At 40.2% G+C, this 15,577-nt stretch overlaps 1 protein-coding gene and 1 long non-coding RNA gene across 17 annotated transcripts in view; one reads left to right on the top strand and one right to left on the bottom strand.

Moving 5' to 3' along the window:
• Window positions 1-4,139: 4,139 nt before the first annotated feature.
• Window positions 4,140-5,644, bottom strand: LOC112647612 (uncharacterized). 2 transcript variants are annotated; one of them, XR_007410553.1, is made up of 3 exons: window positions 5,450-5,644; window positions 4,971-5,207; window positions 4,140-4,321 (listed from the first exon to the last, which is right to left on the bottom strand). It is a non-coding gene; the product is annotated as an uncharacterized LOC112647612 (long non-coding RNA). The 2 variants fall into 2 exon arrangements; XR_003128380.3 differs by having other exon boundaries at window positions 5,469-5,644.
• A 154-nt stretch (window positions 5,645-5,798) lies between these two features.
• FGGY (FGGY carbohydrate kinase domain containing) overlaps window positions 5,799-15,577 on the top strand; it is a 420,837-nt gene continuing 411,058 nt past the window's right edge. For 2 of the 15 annotated variants that reach the window (XM_035716028.2, XM_025427816.3), the window contains exon 1: window positions 5,819-5,903. Coding sequence is in view for 5 of the 15 variants with exons in the window: in XM_049110375.1 (XP_048966332.1) it covers window positions 7,097-7,121 (25 nt within the window). In the remaining 10 variants the exon portion in view is untranslated. Of the gene's footprint in view, window positions 5,904-6,794; window positions 6,858-6,969; window positions 7,122-7,610; window positions 7,767-15,577 lie in introns of those variants that run through there. The other 13 variants (XR_007410823.1, XM_049110372.1, XM_049110373.1 and 10 more) reach the window with 11 other exon arrangements.

Here is a 15,577-nt window from a genome sequence, read left to right as displayed (position 1 = left end):
ATGTGTCTGTGTGCTCTGTGTGTAGTGTGGATAGATGTCTACCTGTGTTTGTACAGTTATGTGCGTGTGCTGGTGCATCTGTGTGTGAGTCTGTGGGTATGTGTCGTGTGACTGTACGTGTACATGTGCTAGCATGCATGCCTGATGGAGACAGTGAGGGTGAACAAAGCTACCAAAACTCTGTTTTATACATGGTGCAAATTGGGAAAAGTTGACCTCTCTGGTGGGCAGAGCAGCTTCACAGGCACAGAGTTTGACTAGCAGAATGGATACTGGATTTCAGCCCTGACGAGTCCACTCATCTGGTGTCTAGGGGAAAAGAACAATTTGGCACTGAAGGCCAGGAAGTTCATTTTATCTCTCCTCTGCCCTGTAGGAACCTTCCCATAGAATCTAGTCTGAAAACTACCCAAACCAATGTTCTCTAATGCTTTCCAAATGACGTGATTCTAGAGAAGTTCATGGCACGCTTCCTCCAAACAAAGTCCACATACTGCACAGGTGCCAGGGTCCTCCTTCTTTTCCTCATCCCCTGAGGCCTTGAGCATGCACTTGAAGTGCTGCCTCCCACCTCTCTTTTGGCCTTGTCATCATCTCATGGCCCTAGATTCTTCTTCCACTTGCTGCCTTGCTGCATAAAAACACTGGGGTTTAGGGATGCGCATTGTTGTTATGGTGTATCACACAGTTTACACTTTTATTAAACTGACTCGACCAAGAGGCTGTGGGGTTGTGATCAGGTGGTGTTAGCGGAGAAAGATACAGATGGTGTAGAACTGGTTTCAACGGTGAGTGAGGTCTTGGAACTGGGAAGTGGGTGAGCAGCTCAAACCCAGAGGGGAGAACTGGGGCTGTGGGTTGAAACCAGTGAGATTACTAGGGCTTGCTTCATCAGAAGCCTTTAGATCAGCATGAGCTTCTCCACCCACTTTATCTCCTCTAGAGAAACTCCCTCTTTGGCAGCTTGACGTGTGGTCTTGTGATAGATGACCTTGGGCATGTTGTTCCACTGTTGTGAGCCTTCCCCTCTCCAGCAGCAATCCCTGCCCCCCCATGCATGGGGCTTTGGGAGGAACTGAGACCACAGGAACACAGGTCTCAATCTTTCCTCCCCCCTAGTACTTTGTACCCCCTCTTTTTCTCGCTGGCCTTAGGGTGCCCACAGCATTTCATCTGTGCTTTTACTATAGCAGCAGCTCTAGCCTAGCACTTAGCCAGGGCTCAGTATTCAGTAGATGTTTGCTGAGTGAAGAAGCCAGGCAGCCAGAGGGCAGGTAATAAGGAGTAAGTGAAGAATAAAGTAAGTTGGAGTGTTTTCCTGTCTTTGGAAATGAGCTCTTGGCATCCTTCAGAGATGAAGGCTGAACAGACTAATGATTTTGTATATAAAATGTGGCTCTAGGTGGTGGTCAGAGTGGAGGTAGGCCCTTCTAGAAAGCGGTTTCCCCTTATTGACCACCTGTTTAGGCTCCAAAGAACTATTACAGTTACTTTCCTCCTGAGATGACAGGTGTGGATTGTGTATGCTGTGGCACCTGTTCCTGCCAGAGGAGCAAGTTTAAGGGAGGTTTAAAGGAGCCTAAGTCAAAAATGAAAGAAAGGAAGAAAGGCCAGAGAAAACAAGTTTCATTAGTAGTGAAGGACCCAGTTGGTAAGTAAGGGCCGTCACTGCCATAATTATATACCAGTTACATACCTGCTCTTACAGGGCACTGTGCTAATTGCTGAGAGTATAAAGTAGAAGGTGTGGTTCTTGCCCGTCAGAGGCTTCCAATCTAGGGAATGGAAATGGATAGAAGACCAAGCACTGTGGAGCAGTTGCTACCTGTTTGGAACTGGGACAAATGTTTTAGGTTATATCTCATGAAGTTAATATTGTTCTTCTCCAAGGAAACTAAAATACAGAGAGGCTAAGAAACTTCTTCTAGGTCACCCAGCAAACAGACAGAACTGGGAAAAGAGTCCTGGTCTGTCTGGCTCTAGCAGCCTATTTACACTTTTTACAGGCAAGCCTGTAAAAAAGAGAATTCGCTCTACAAGGGTGCTAGGTTCAGTGCCACACGAGCAGTAGATAATTATTGTTGTAGGAGTCTAGAGGAGATATATTGAGGCCTCAAGCAGAAGTGGAAACTTGGCAGAGGAATAGGACTCCATCTAGATGCTGAAGACAGAATATGAACCCAATAAAAGAAGAAGGAAGGGGGCAACCTTCAAGGTGGAAGGAGGCATAGCATGTGCAAAGGTGGGAGGTAGGGAAAATTTCACCTTCTGGGGTTGTGGAGTACTGGAGAGAGCACAGCCTGCTTCAAACTTACTAACAGCCTTAGGCCAGCCACCTGATCTCCCTGGGCCTCAGTTTCCCTATCTGTATAATGGTTGTGAGAATAGCTTACTTCACAGGATTGTTGAAGACCTGAGATTATGTATGTAAATCACCTGTTTCCTTAAGATCATCAATCTAAGTTACACCTTAATCTAAATCTGTTCCTTCCCTGAGAGTATCCTACTTTCCTTTCTACTTGCAATTGAAACAATTATATATCTGCGTGCTTATTTATTGAATGTCTGTTTCATGACTGTAAGTTCTGTGAGGACAGGGACAACATGTGTTCTTCTCAACACCATCTCTTTAGTGCCTAGAACAGTAGGCACTCAGTGTATCTTTATTAGATGAATGAATACATGAATGTCTGAATGAAAACATGAATTCATAAGTAAAAGAACAACTATTTCTGTGCTGTGACTCTAAGGATCTCAGGGAAAATTTGTCTTTTCTCTAGTGAGGGGGCGGGCTGCTAATGCAGGAAAAGCTTCCAGAGAATGCCATTAGAGAGTCACAAGGCCTTCACGGGTCATCAGAGAGAACACCAGGTCTCCTGCATGCCTCCTGGTCCTCTACATATCTCTCTTGGAGCAGGAAGGAAATTACACAAACTTCCAGTTCAGCTGGTTCCAGGGTTTCACAACCCATTTCTTTCTGTCTTGCTTAAATCCGTGGTGCTGCTTTTCCATTGTGACTTGTGATGTACCTAGTGCACAGTGACTCTGCATGATCCCTATGTTGCCCGGCAATAACTCTGAGGGGGTGTCTAGACTTTCCAATAATCGAGTCTTCTGATCCAGTGCAATGCAATAACCCCTTATGTAGAGTTAGAGAGGAAGAAAGGGGATATAAACAGATGCACTGATAACTACTAGGCATTTGATATATTCTATGAATTCCATGGTAGAAGAATAAGGACAGGGATATGAAGCATACAGAGGAGGGTATATGGCTTTGCCTGAGGTGATGCAATGTATGCACAGTTGGATAATATTTACAGCTTTCAAAATATGACTATGGGTATCATCTCATCTTAATCTCTGCATCCATGGAAAACTGGATGTATGGATAACATTTGCATTGTTATTTGTTCCTAATACATGGGGAAACTGAGGCAACTAGAGGTGGTCCAAGATATAGATCTGGTTTCACCTGCAGATATAAACTCACTACCCAGTCTCATTACTCTGTTTAGGGATCTGTTTTTGCGCCACACTGTCATGCACTCATGACCTTTACATTGGTCAACAGTGTGCATGTGCCTGCAACGTCACAATCTCCCATCTTCTGTAATGTAGTTTCAATGCTTTTGTGGTGGAACATCAATATTAAAAAAAAAATCAAGGGCCACATTACCCCTTTGCTTGCTTAGTAAATTTTTTTGAAATGTGGTCACATCCACATGTTTACTATTGTCTATGGCTATTTTTGCACCATGAAGTAGAGTTGAGTAGTTAAAGCAGAAATTATAGGACTCACAAAGTCTAAAATATTTAATATTTGGTCCTATATGGAAAAAGCTTGCCATCCCTAGAAGAATAAATGGAATGGAATGGAAGTAAATGGAAAAAAAAAAAAACAGAATTCATTCATTCATAACAGGAAGTGGGTCATAATTGAAATTAAGACTGAGAATTGGTCTCAGAATTACACCTCTGTCACTTGGCTGGATGACCTTGAACAAGTTATACTCTCTGGGGATCTATCACCTTAGAGAGTTGCTGTAGGATTTGCACGAGGTAAGGTGTATTTATCAGTTATGATTAGGTTTGGCCCCATATGACAGAAAACACAGAATGAAAGTGTCTTGCACAAGACAGCAGTTTATTTATTTCATGTGGAAGTGGGCAGTGGGTGTTGGTCTGGTGGGTCATGCTTCAACAGCCCCAGCCTTCTCACCCTGTCGCTTTGCTGTACATGGGTTTTATTCTCGAGGTCCTCTCATGGTCCAAAATAGCTTCTGGAGCTCTCACCACAGTGCTATTACTGCTGTTACTACTAAGAGTAGTAATGATAATAAGAGGAAACAATACAAAAATCAAATACAAAAAGCCTAGAAACAGAGACATACATAAAGTCTGGACAACAAATCCACATTAATTCAAGCCTAATGAGACCTCCTGCTATAGCTCATGAGGCAACAAATGCATTTCACGTATTCTATTCCTGGGGTACACTGGGGAAGATCTAGAAGCCACTTGTTATATGTATTCAGCATCTAACACTTTACAAAGTGTTTCTGTAACTATTACCTTATTTGCTCTTCACAGTACTCTAAAAAGGTTAAGATGAACAGGTCTTAATATTATTATTCCTATTGTACACTAGAAACCAGCCAGGTGCTAAGTAATCAGATCCCAGTACCTCCTATCTTCCCAAAGAGTCCATGGTTATATATCTTTGGATATTTGTTGGAAATGAAAAGGGAGCAATCCTGATGTAGAAGAAAGAAAATGACCCCCAAACAGGACCCCTACCCGTTGTAGCTAATCGTATGGCCTCAGCCTCACTGACTCAGTATCCTGGCTTGTAAGACAAAAATAAGAGCATCTGTTGATTTTTGGGGTTGTTGTAAGGACAGCAGTGACTGCAATGCACATGGCAAATAGGTCAGTCCAGGGAGATCACTGCTATGACCTAGGCTTACCTCTTATATCTGCTGTGTCCTTGGAAACTCGCTTCCTTCTACTGGGCCTCAGTTTACTTTTCTAGGAAAGCAAAGGCTCTGGATTCTTCGACTTGCTAAACCACCTTCCAAATCGCAGTCCCATCACAGCCCAGGAAACAACTCAGATTGTAAACCAGGTTGGAACACTCCCTCCGGTTCCCTGGTAGCTCCCTGTGTGTTTCAGAACAAGCTAAAAACGTTTCTGACTCTTCGCATCTGTAAAAAGGGATAGTTAGTACCTAGCTTGTTGGAAAGGCAAGCGTCCCGAGGATTAAATAGGGGTGTGTGTGTGTGTCCACGGCCCCCAGATTGTAACCGGCGCAAAGGCAGGTACTATCTGCTTTGTAGGTTTGAGGACTGTCACACCACTTCAGAGGGCTGACCCCAGGATTAGATGGATAAATTCATGTAAAGTATCAGAAACAAGACCTGGCACAAATTAAGCATTCAGTAAATACTAATATTGTTATTAATTACATCCGCCTACAAACAGTCCCGGCCTTTAGTACGAGAAGTGGTTGTAGGATACACACGAGACACGCGTGCAACACAGGTCGTTGCGGAGAGTTAGGGCGGGTGAGCTCTGCGCCTTTAAAAGTCCCAGAGCCGGGAGGAGCCGCGGCGAGGCTGCCTGCCACGCCCCCAGCCGGCAGAGGCGGGGGGAGGGGCCGCGGGAGGCGGGGCGGGCGCGCGGGCCAATCCCTGGCGCGGTTCAAAGGACCAATCGGGGCGCGCTTTACAGGGGCCGCGCCCGGCGGGGGCGGGGCTCAGCCGCCGCCTGCCCCGCCCCCGGCCCCGGCCCCGCCCCCGGCCCCGCCCCCGCCCCCGGGGACCGCCCTGCCCCGCTCGGTGCAGCTCGGCGCGGCCACCTGCAGAGCCCCGCTAGCTAAAATGTAATTTCAGATTGGACAAGTAAGTGACCCTCCTCCCAGTCCCACGTGTGCAGCAGGGGCTTTTGCAGAAGCGCAGGCTCGCGGCGCCTACGGTCTCCAGCCCAAGCGCGCACGCGGCCCCAGCCCCCCTCCGGGTTCCCGCAGTCGCCGCCTCTTGCTCCTCTTCCTCCTCCTCTTCTTCCTCCTCCTCCTCCTCCTCCTCCTCCTCCTCCTCCTCCTCCAGCCGCCTAAGTGTCGTGCCAGCCGGGCCTCGGCTCCCGGGACGCTGTAGAGTTCCTGGTGTCCTCTCCCGGGTGAGGCGTGTGGCCGCTCTAGGGAAGGGTCGACCTTGACTGCATCCCCGGAGGCTGCATGACCCGGGTCCCCTCCGGCCCTGACCAGTTCCCTGTGTTCACTCCACTTTCCTCCCTCCGGACCCTTATTTTAAGATATTTTTTTTCCCCCAGGCAGATTTGAGTTTTTAATAAAAATCTTGCTACCTAAGAGGTTTTTCTTGTTTTTTTTTTTGTTTTTTTTTGGGGGGGGTTTGTTTTGTTTTGTTTTGTTTTGTTTTGTTTTGTTTTCTAAAGGCCAGGGCTGCTTGTAATTTTAAAACGCTTTCAGCAGCGCGTGATAATGGTTGGGGTGCATTTTAGGGTAGATGGTATATAATGCTGTTTGGTTGCAGTTCTCCAGGGTAGGGAAGGCCTAGGAGTTACCTTTCCATTTTAATTCATTTCCCTTCTTTTAAGGATTGACAAGATGCAAAATGGTGAATTTCCCTAATCATTGGCTGTTTTCCACGAAAGCACTTCTCCTGTCCTAACTAATTTCATCCCTAAATTAAAGGGTTAGTCATTACCAAGCTATGGGAGAGCATTAGGTTAATTTTTAAAATAGGAGAGCTGGAGGGAGGAAGTGATTACACTTTCGAATTGCAGATCAGTAAGAAAGAAGGCACGTCTTCTGTAGGTTTGTGGCTATTCTACAGATGGTACAGTTTTGCTTTTTATTTGCTTTTCTCCTTTTTTTTTTTTTTTTAATGATCCACCAATGTATATCCTGATTTTTTTTTTTCCACGTTTTATGTTGCCAGCTGGGTCTTGTAGCCTTCTGACTACCTCCTGGTCTTCTGGGAGTCTCCTGTTCATGAGACCGTATGCCTGGCTCTTGACCTCATGATGGTTGGCCTGGCTCTTGGAGGGATCAGCTGAGGAGGACTGTTGATTAAGGATGATGGGGGAACAGACCAGAGAGGGTGAGAAAGGCCTAGAGATTGATTTTGAGGGGAAGGGAGCCGGGGAGCCTCCCTTCGTGGATTTGGAAATCAAAACATGTGTATTGGGAGAAGGGAATAACCCAGAGGGTGGAGATCTGTGTCTTTCTGGATGAAATTAAGAAGTTTACTGGGAGGAGACTGGGCTTTCTTCCAGACTGTGTTAATTTTTGCTGTGGGCCTTGTCTTTTCCTGGAATCTGGTTCCCTTTCCCTAACCTTTCACTTAGTTCAAATCACAGTCAATTACCAGCTGGTTTTGAAAACAGTTTTGAGGTAATGAATCTTGTCCAGTCAGAGTAGGGACCCCCGGCCTTCCGCCAGGGGATTTGAAATAATTGTTTTACCAGAATGGACTACAGAGATCATTTAACCTCACCTGCCCATCTCTTTAGAAGGAGAAATACAGAATCAACCCAGCTGGTGATGTAAGGGGTCATCCAAACCAGTTCTTCTACTCATTCATTGGTTCCCTGATCTTGTGGCATGTATTTTGGGCCTGGTACCGTGGCAGGCTCTGGGACAGTAAAGATGAAAAGACTTGGTCTCTGCTTTTTAGTCTTTCAGTCTGCTTATATCTAGTCCAATGAGGGAGAGGACACGATACTGAGATCAGTGCTGTGGCAAGGTATGTGGGAAATTCTCAGGAATTGGAAGAAGGGCATTTGGCCCAGTGTGGGGTTTTGTGGAAAACCTTCCCAGAGGAGATAATACCCGAGCTGAATTTCAAAGCTTCAGTATGAGTAGGCTGGGGAAGGATAAAAGGGAAGGGGATTATCTGACTTGGGAACAGCGTGTGCAAAACTTTATCACCTGGCACATTGTTGACTAGTATGGCTGGATAGATAGGATGAGATGGGAAATCACCAGAAAGGAGGCTGGGGAAGGTGAAAAGGCCAGATCAGGGAGGGTCAGATGAGTCATAGTGAATTTGAAGTGTATCTCCAGAGCAATCAGGAGCTGTCTGAAAGTGACACAAATTTTGTTTTAGAAAGTTAATTCTGGCCAAAAGGTGGAAAGGGAATTGGAGAGGTGAAGACAGGAGAGAGGCTTTTATAATACAAGTGAGAGATAGATTAGGGTAACAGTTCTGAGGCTGGAGAGAGAGAGAAAGAGAGAAATGAGAGTACAGTTGACCCCAGAACACAAGTTTGAATGCAGGTCCACTTATGCATGGATTTTTTTTTTTACTGTACTGCATTTTTTTTTACTGTAAATGCATTTTCTCTTCCTCAGTGTTTTCTTAACATTTTCTTCTCTCTAATTTTATTGTAAGAATACGGTGTATAGTATGTATAACATGCAAAATATGTGTTAATCGACGATGTTTTTTGGTGAGGTCTCTCCTTAATAGTAGGCTGTTAGAAAATTAAGGATTTGGGGAGTCAAAAGTTATACACAGATTTTTGACATTGTAGGAGCCCTTGTATTGTTCAAAGGTTGGCTGTAGAAAGGTTAGGAATTGACGAAAGAGAGCAGTTACGGTGTCATCAGGAAAAAGGCATTCCCAACTGGAGTTTTTTTTTCAACAGCTTTGTTGAGGTATGCTTGCCATACAATAAACTGTGTATATTTAAAATGTCTGATACAAGATGTTTTGACATATGTTTGTATCTGTGAAACCATCATCACAGTTGAGACAAAGAACACTTACAATACCCATAAGGATTTCTCATGCTCCTTTGTAATCCCTGCCCTCTCTGTGGGGTTCCCACACTCACCCCCCAGCAACCATTGATCTACTTTCTGTCCCTAAAGATTATTTTAGGGTTTTATCTGTGGGGCCATACAATATATATCTTTTTTTGCATGGTGGCTTTTACTTAGCATAATCATCTTAAGACTTGGCCATGTTGAGTGTGCACACATAGTTCATCATTCCTTTTATACATTGTATGATGATACCATAGTTGATTTATCTGTTGAGAGGTGTTTGTGGATTATTTGCTGCTTTTTTGGCTACTGTAAGTAAAGCTGCTATGACTATTCATATACATGTCTGTGTATGGACATATGTTTTCATACGCCCATACCTAGAAGTGGAATGGCTTAGTTCACATTGCAGGTATATGTTTAACTTTTTAAGAAACCATATTTCAAAGTGATGTGATGGCTGGGAGAAATAAGTCAATCAGAGAAAGACAGTTGTTATATGGTCTCATATGCGGAATGCGTGGAGAATCATAGGAAAACTGAACGGGAAGTCATCAGAGAGGGAGGCAAACCATAAGAGACTCTTAACTATAGGAAATAAACTGAGGGTTGCTGGGGGCGAGGTGGGTGGAGGAATAGGGTAACCGAGTGATGGGCATTAAGGAGGCACATGATGTGATGAGCACTGGGTGTTATATGCAACTGATGAATTGTTGAACTCTACATCAGAAACTAATGATGTACTACTATATATGTTGGCTAATTGAATTAAAAAAAAAGTGTGCCATTTTACATTCCCTTCAGTGGTATGTGAAACTTCCAATTGCTCTAGCACTTGGTATAGTCCCTTTTTAAAAAATTTTATCCATTCTAATATGTGGAGACCTCTTTCTGGGGGGTTTTAATGTACATTCCCCTAATGACTAATATTTTCAAGCTTCTTGTCATGTGCTTACTTGCTCATATATATTACCTATATCTTCTTGGGTGAGGTATTTATGAAATCTTTTGTTCATTTGTTAACAAAAAAGAAAAAAAAGACTTTGCTTACTAAGTTTTGAGAGCTTTTTACGTACTCATTACAATTTCCTTATCTCCCCTGTGATTTATGAATATTTTCTCCCATGTTGTGGCATGGCTTACCATTTCTTTTTTTTTTTTTTTTTTTTTGGCTTACCATTTCTTAACAGTGTCTTTTCACAAGCAGAGTTCTCAGTTTTGATGAAGTCTAATTTGTCAGTTTGTAATCTTGATGATGTCTGCTTTATCAATTTATTCTTTTATAGATCACAGTATTGGTAATTGTGTCTAAGAAGTCATGACTAGCCTGAGCTCTCAAATATTTTGTTTTTTTTTTTTTTAAGAAGCTTGATTGTTTTGGTTTTACATTAAATTCACAATCCATTTTGTTATTTTTTTTTTTTTTTAAAGATTTTATTTATTTATTCATGATAGTTACACAGAGAGAGACAGAGAGGCAGAGACACAGGCAGAGGGAGAAGCAGGCTCCATGCACCGGGAGCCCGACGTGGGATTCGATCCCGGGTCTCCAGGATCGCGCCCCGGGCCAAAGGCAGGCGCCAAACCGCTGCGCCACCCAGGGATCCCTCATTTTGTTATTTTAAGTTAATCTGTAGCACCAGATATGGAACAAAGTTAATTTTTTCACACATGTCATTAATATTTCCTGCACCATTTGCTGAGAAGCCTATCCTTTCTCCATTGTGCCTTTGGTTAAAACCAACTGTCTACATATACATGTAGGTCCATTTCTGGATGTTTTATTTTGTTCCAGTGATCTCTTTGTTTTAATGCCAATACCACATCATTTTGATGACTGTAGTCATCAAGTATTGAAGTCAGGTAGAGTAGGTCCTTCATCTTCAAAAGTTGTTTTGGTTATTCTTGGTCATTACATTTCCATATTAACTTAATAGTCATTTGTCAATTTCAGAAAAAAAAGGCCTGTTTAGATTTTAATTGGAATTTCATTGAATCTATATGTTAATTTGGGGGCAAATTGACATCTTTAAGATTGAGTGTTCTGATCCATGGACAGTGTATCTGTTTATTTACTTAGGTCTTCCGTAATTTTTCTCAGCAATGTTTTGTAGCTTTCAGTAACTAGATCCTGAACATCTTTGTCAGATTATCTATCGGCATTTCATATTTTATGATGCCATTGTGAATGAAATTATCTTCTAAAATTTAGCTTCCAGTTTGTTGCTGCTTGTGTATTGGTCATGTATCCTGCAATCTTGCTAAGCTACTTATCAGTTCTAATAGCTTTTTTGTAGATGCCATCAGATTTTCTAGGTAGGTGATCATGCTGTCTGTAAATAAATGACAGTTTATGTCTTTCAATGTAGATGCCTTTTATTTCATTTTCTTGCTATAGTGCACTGGCTAGAACCATTATTCACTGTTGCAAGGAAGTGATGAGGGCAGACACCTTGTCTTGTTTCTGATTTTAGGGAGAAACATCTTTTCATCGTTAACTATGGTATATACTGGTTGAACATTTTTTGTGGAAACCTTTTGGGAAGGCTTAGGAAGTTCCAGTCTATTCCTTCTTTGCTGAGACATATTGTATTTTCTATTTTTTTTTTTTTTCTAAAATGAAGAATAAATGTTGTATTTTTGTCAGTTGCTTTTTTTTCTCTATTAAGATCTTTAAAAAAAGAACCTCAATATAATGAATTACATTCATTGATTTTTTTTGGATGTAAAATTTTGTATTCCTGAGATAAATCCCACTTTGTCATGTCCTATTATTACTTTTTTTTTATATTTAGTTGGATTTTATTTGCTAAAATTTAAGAATTTCTGCATCTATGTTGATAAATATTAATACAGTTTTGTTTCCTTGTATCGTTAAATTTTATTATCAAGATAATTCTGACCTCATAAAATGAGTTGGAAAATATTTACTCCAGTTTTTTTGAAGAGTTAGTATAGAATTGGTATTATTTCTTTCTTAAGTGCTTGGTAGAATTCACCTATGAATCTATGCCAGGAGTTTGTTTTTTGTGGAGAAGAGGGAGAACTCAATTTAGTATTATAAGGTTATTCAGATCAGTTTCTTCTTGAATGAAGTTTGATAATTTCTGTATTTTAAAGAATTTGTACATACTAAATTACAATAGTCCCTCATCATTTTAATATCTATAGAATCTGTTGTGATTTCATCTCCCTCATTCCTAAAATAGATAACCCTAATATTGTTATCCTTTTTCTTTATTTTTCTGATCATTCTGTCCAGAAATCTATTAATTTTTTAGAAAGATTTTATTTATTTATTTAGGAGAGACAGAGAGGCAGAGACATAGGCAGAGGAAGCAGCAGGCTCCATACAGGAAGCCTGATGCGGAACTCGATCCCAGTACTCTGGGAATACGCCCTGGGCTGAAGTCAGATGCTCAACCACTGAGCCACTTAGGCATCCCACAAAAATCTATTAATTTTATAGATTATAGGTCTTCTAAAAAATCAGCTTTTGGTTTTATTTATTTTCTATATTCTCTCTTTTTTTTTTTAACTTACTGATTTCTCCTCTAAAATTTTTTATTTCCTTTTTTCTGCTAACTTTGGGTTCCTTTTACTATTCTCTTTCCAATTTCTTAAGGTGAAAATTAAGATTATTTATTTGAGATGACTTTTCTAATAGGCATTTGATGCTATAAATTTATTGCTTCAAATGCATCCCATAACTTTTTCTATATGTTTATTTCCATTCAGTTAAAATACTTTGTTTTTTAAGATGTCTTCTTTGATCCATGTTAGATAGAAGTGTGTTATTCAGTTTCCAAATATTTGAGGACTTTCCACTTTTTATTATTGATTTACAATTTTGTTGTGGTCACAGAATGTACTTTGGTATGATTTGAATCCTTTTATTGTCTTGAGATTTGTTTTATGGCCCAGAATGTGATGTATCTTGGTAAATGTTCGGTGTGTACTCGAAAACAGTGCATGTTCTGCTCTTGTTGGGTAGGGTGCTTTTTACATATCAATTATGTCAACTTTATTAACTACTGATCCTTGCTGATTTTGTTTCTATGTACTGTATCAATTATTGAGAGAATGGTATTTGAATCCCTTAGGATAATTCTGAGTATAAGCATATTTCCTTACACTCCTATCATATTTTGCTTTATGTATTTTGACACAGTTATTAGATGTGTTAATATTTGGGATTGTTAGGTAGTCTAGATGAATCATCCCTTTTATTATTTCTTGATTTCTGATAATATTTTTTTCTCAGAAATCTACTTAGTCATTATACCTGGTATTTTTTTTGCTCTAAAATCTGCTTAGTATGATAATGATTTAGCTTTCTTTTGAATGCTGTTTTATGGCAAATCTTTTTTTTTTTTTTCTTTTTACTTTTAACCTATGTGTTTTTTATGTTTAAAGTGGGTTTCTTATAGGCAGCATATAGTTAGGCTGGGTAACTAAGTAAGGCTTGATAATTTCTGCTTTGTAATTGGGGTATTTATACTATAATTTAATTATTCATATGGTTTGTTTTGAATATGCCATCTAGCTGTTTCTTTCTTTTCTATTTGTTCCATCTGTTCTTTGTTCTTTTTATTCTCTTCTTTCTGCCTCCTTTTGGATTAGGTTTTTTTTTTTTTTAATTTCATTTTTTTCCTCCTTTATTGGCTTATTAGGCATAACTTTTTCTTTTTGTATTATTTTAATGGTTGCTTTAGGGTTTAGAGTATACATCTTTAATTTATCAGATTCAACTTTCAAATGGGATTATACCACTTAACATATAATACAGGAACCTTATAACAGTATGTTAATAATTCTTGCCTCCTGGCCTGTGTGCTACTGTTGTTTTATGTTGTACATTTTTCTTTTATATAGTTTTAAGCCCCATGATATGTGGTTATTTTAGTTTTTTTTTTTTTTTTTTTTGGTTATTTTAGTTTTAAGCAGTCAGTTATCTTTTTAAGACATGCAAGTAATTTTGAAAAAGTCTTTGTATGTACCCACATAGTTATCCTTGTGCTCTTCGTTGCATTTTATAGATCCAGATTTCCTTGTGCTATCATTTTTCTCCTCTGCTTCCTGTGATGCAGTTCTGCTGGTGATTTTTTTTTCCATCTTTTGTTTGTCTGAATTAGTCTTTAGTAAAGCTTCAGTTTTTTTTTTTTTTTTTTTGAGAAAGCTTCAGTTTTTAAAGTTCTTTTTTCACAAGGTACAGAATTTTAGATCTGAAGATTTTCTTTCAGTATTTCAAAGATCTTACTCTATTGTCTCATAGTTTACATTATTATTTCTGATGAGAAATCTGTTGTGCTTCTAATATTTATCTCTCTTTTGTGCCTATTGTCACCTCCCCTCCCCACAAACTACTTTTAAGATTTTTTTAATCATTGATTTTGAACAGTTTGAATCTGATGTTTGTTGGGTTAGTTTTCTTCATATTTCTTGTGCTTGGGGTTCCTTGATATTCTTGACTCTGTGGGTTTATAGTTTCCATCAAATTTGGAATATTTCTATCCATTATATCGTCACATATTGCTCCTGACCCGCTCTTTGGTCTTTCCTTCTGGGATTCCCATTTCACATATGTTATGCCACTTGAAGTTTTTTTTATTTATTTATTTATTTATTTATTTATTTATTTATTTATTTATTTATTCATTCATTCATTTATTCATTCATTCATTCAAGACACAGAGAGCGAGGCAGAGACATAGGCAGAGAGAGAAACAGGCTTGATGCAGGGAGCCCAATGTGGGACTCTATCCTGGGACCCCAAGATCATGCCCTGGGCAGAAGGCAGGCACTCAACCACAGATCACCCAGGTGTCCCAACTTGAAGTTCTTTTGTTTGTTTGTTTTGTTTTGTTTTTTAACAGCTCACCAATGCTCTGTTTATATTTAAAAAAATCTTTTTTCTTTCTTTGTTAGTGGATAGTGTCTGTTATTGTATCTTGAAGGTCACTAATCTTTTTTTCCATGTTGTTCAATCCTATACAGTCAGTTTTTCATTGCAGATATCTTAGTTGTCATTTTTAGCATTTCAGCTTGAGTCTTTTTTACCTTCCATGTCTGAACTTTCAAGTTCAGTCTCTCCTCTAGCTTTCTGAACCTATGAAATACAGGTATCGTAGCTGTTTTAATATCTATGTCTATTAATCCTATCAAATGTGTCAATTCTAGGTCAGTGCCCATTGATTTTTCTCATTCTGGGTAGTCTTTTCTTGCATCTTTGTGCACCTGGTAAATTTTGATTGAATAGCAGACATTGTATATTTTTACTTTGTTTGATGGTAGATATTTTTGTATTTTTATAAATAAACTTGAACCTTGTTCTGGGGCATGTGTAAGGTATTAAGAAACCATTGGATTCTTTTGAGTCTTGCTTTAAGCTTTGTTAGGTGGGACCAGGGCTAATTCATCTTCCCTGCTGAGGTAAAACCCTTCTGTGTACTGTACCTAGTGCCCTATCAATTATAAGGTTTTCCAGTCTGGCTGATGTGAATAGGCACTATTCATGGCCCTGTGTGAAGTCCACTGATTGTTCACTCTAGGAGCTTCTGGCTTGGATGGTTTCCTCACATGCATACAGTGGTTGGTACTCTACTGAATACTTGAGGAGCATCCTTTGCAGTTCTGTGGAATTCACTCTCTGTGCAACTCGCTCCTTTCTTGTACTTTGCCCCAAGAAGTCTGACATCCTGTTTTTGCAAACTCCTGGCTCTGTCTCCTCAACTTGGGGAGACTGCAGGACTTGGCCTGGATTTCTGCTTCCTGTGCTATAGTCTC

Source organism: Canis lupus, chromosome 5, assembly GCF_003254725.2.
Source record: "Canis lupus dingo isolate Sandy chromosome 5, ASM325472v2, whole genome shotgun sequence".
Taxonomy (NCBI): Eukaryota; Metazoa; Chordata; class Mammalia; order Carnivora; family Canidae; genus Canis; species Canis lupus.
Note: the sequence above shows the minus strand (reverse complement) of the source record. Positions and strands in the feature narration are given on the sequence as shown.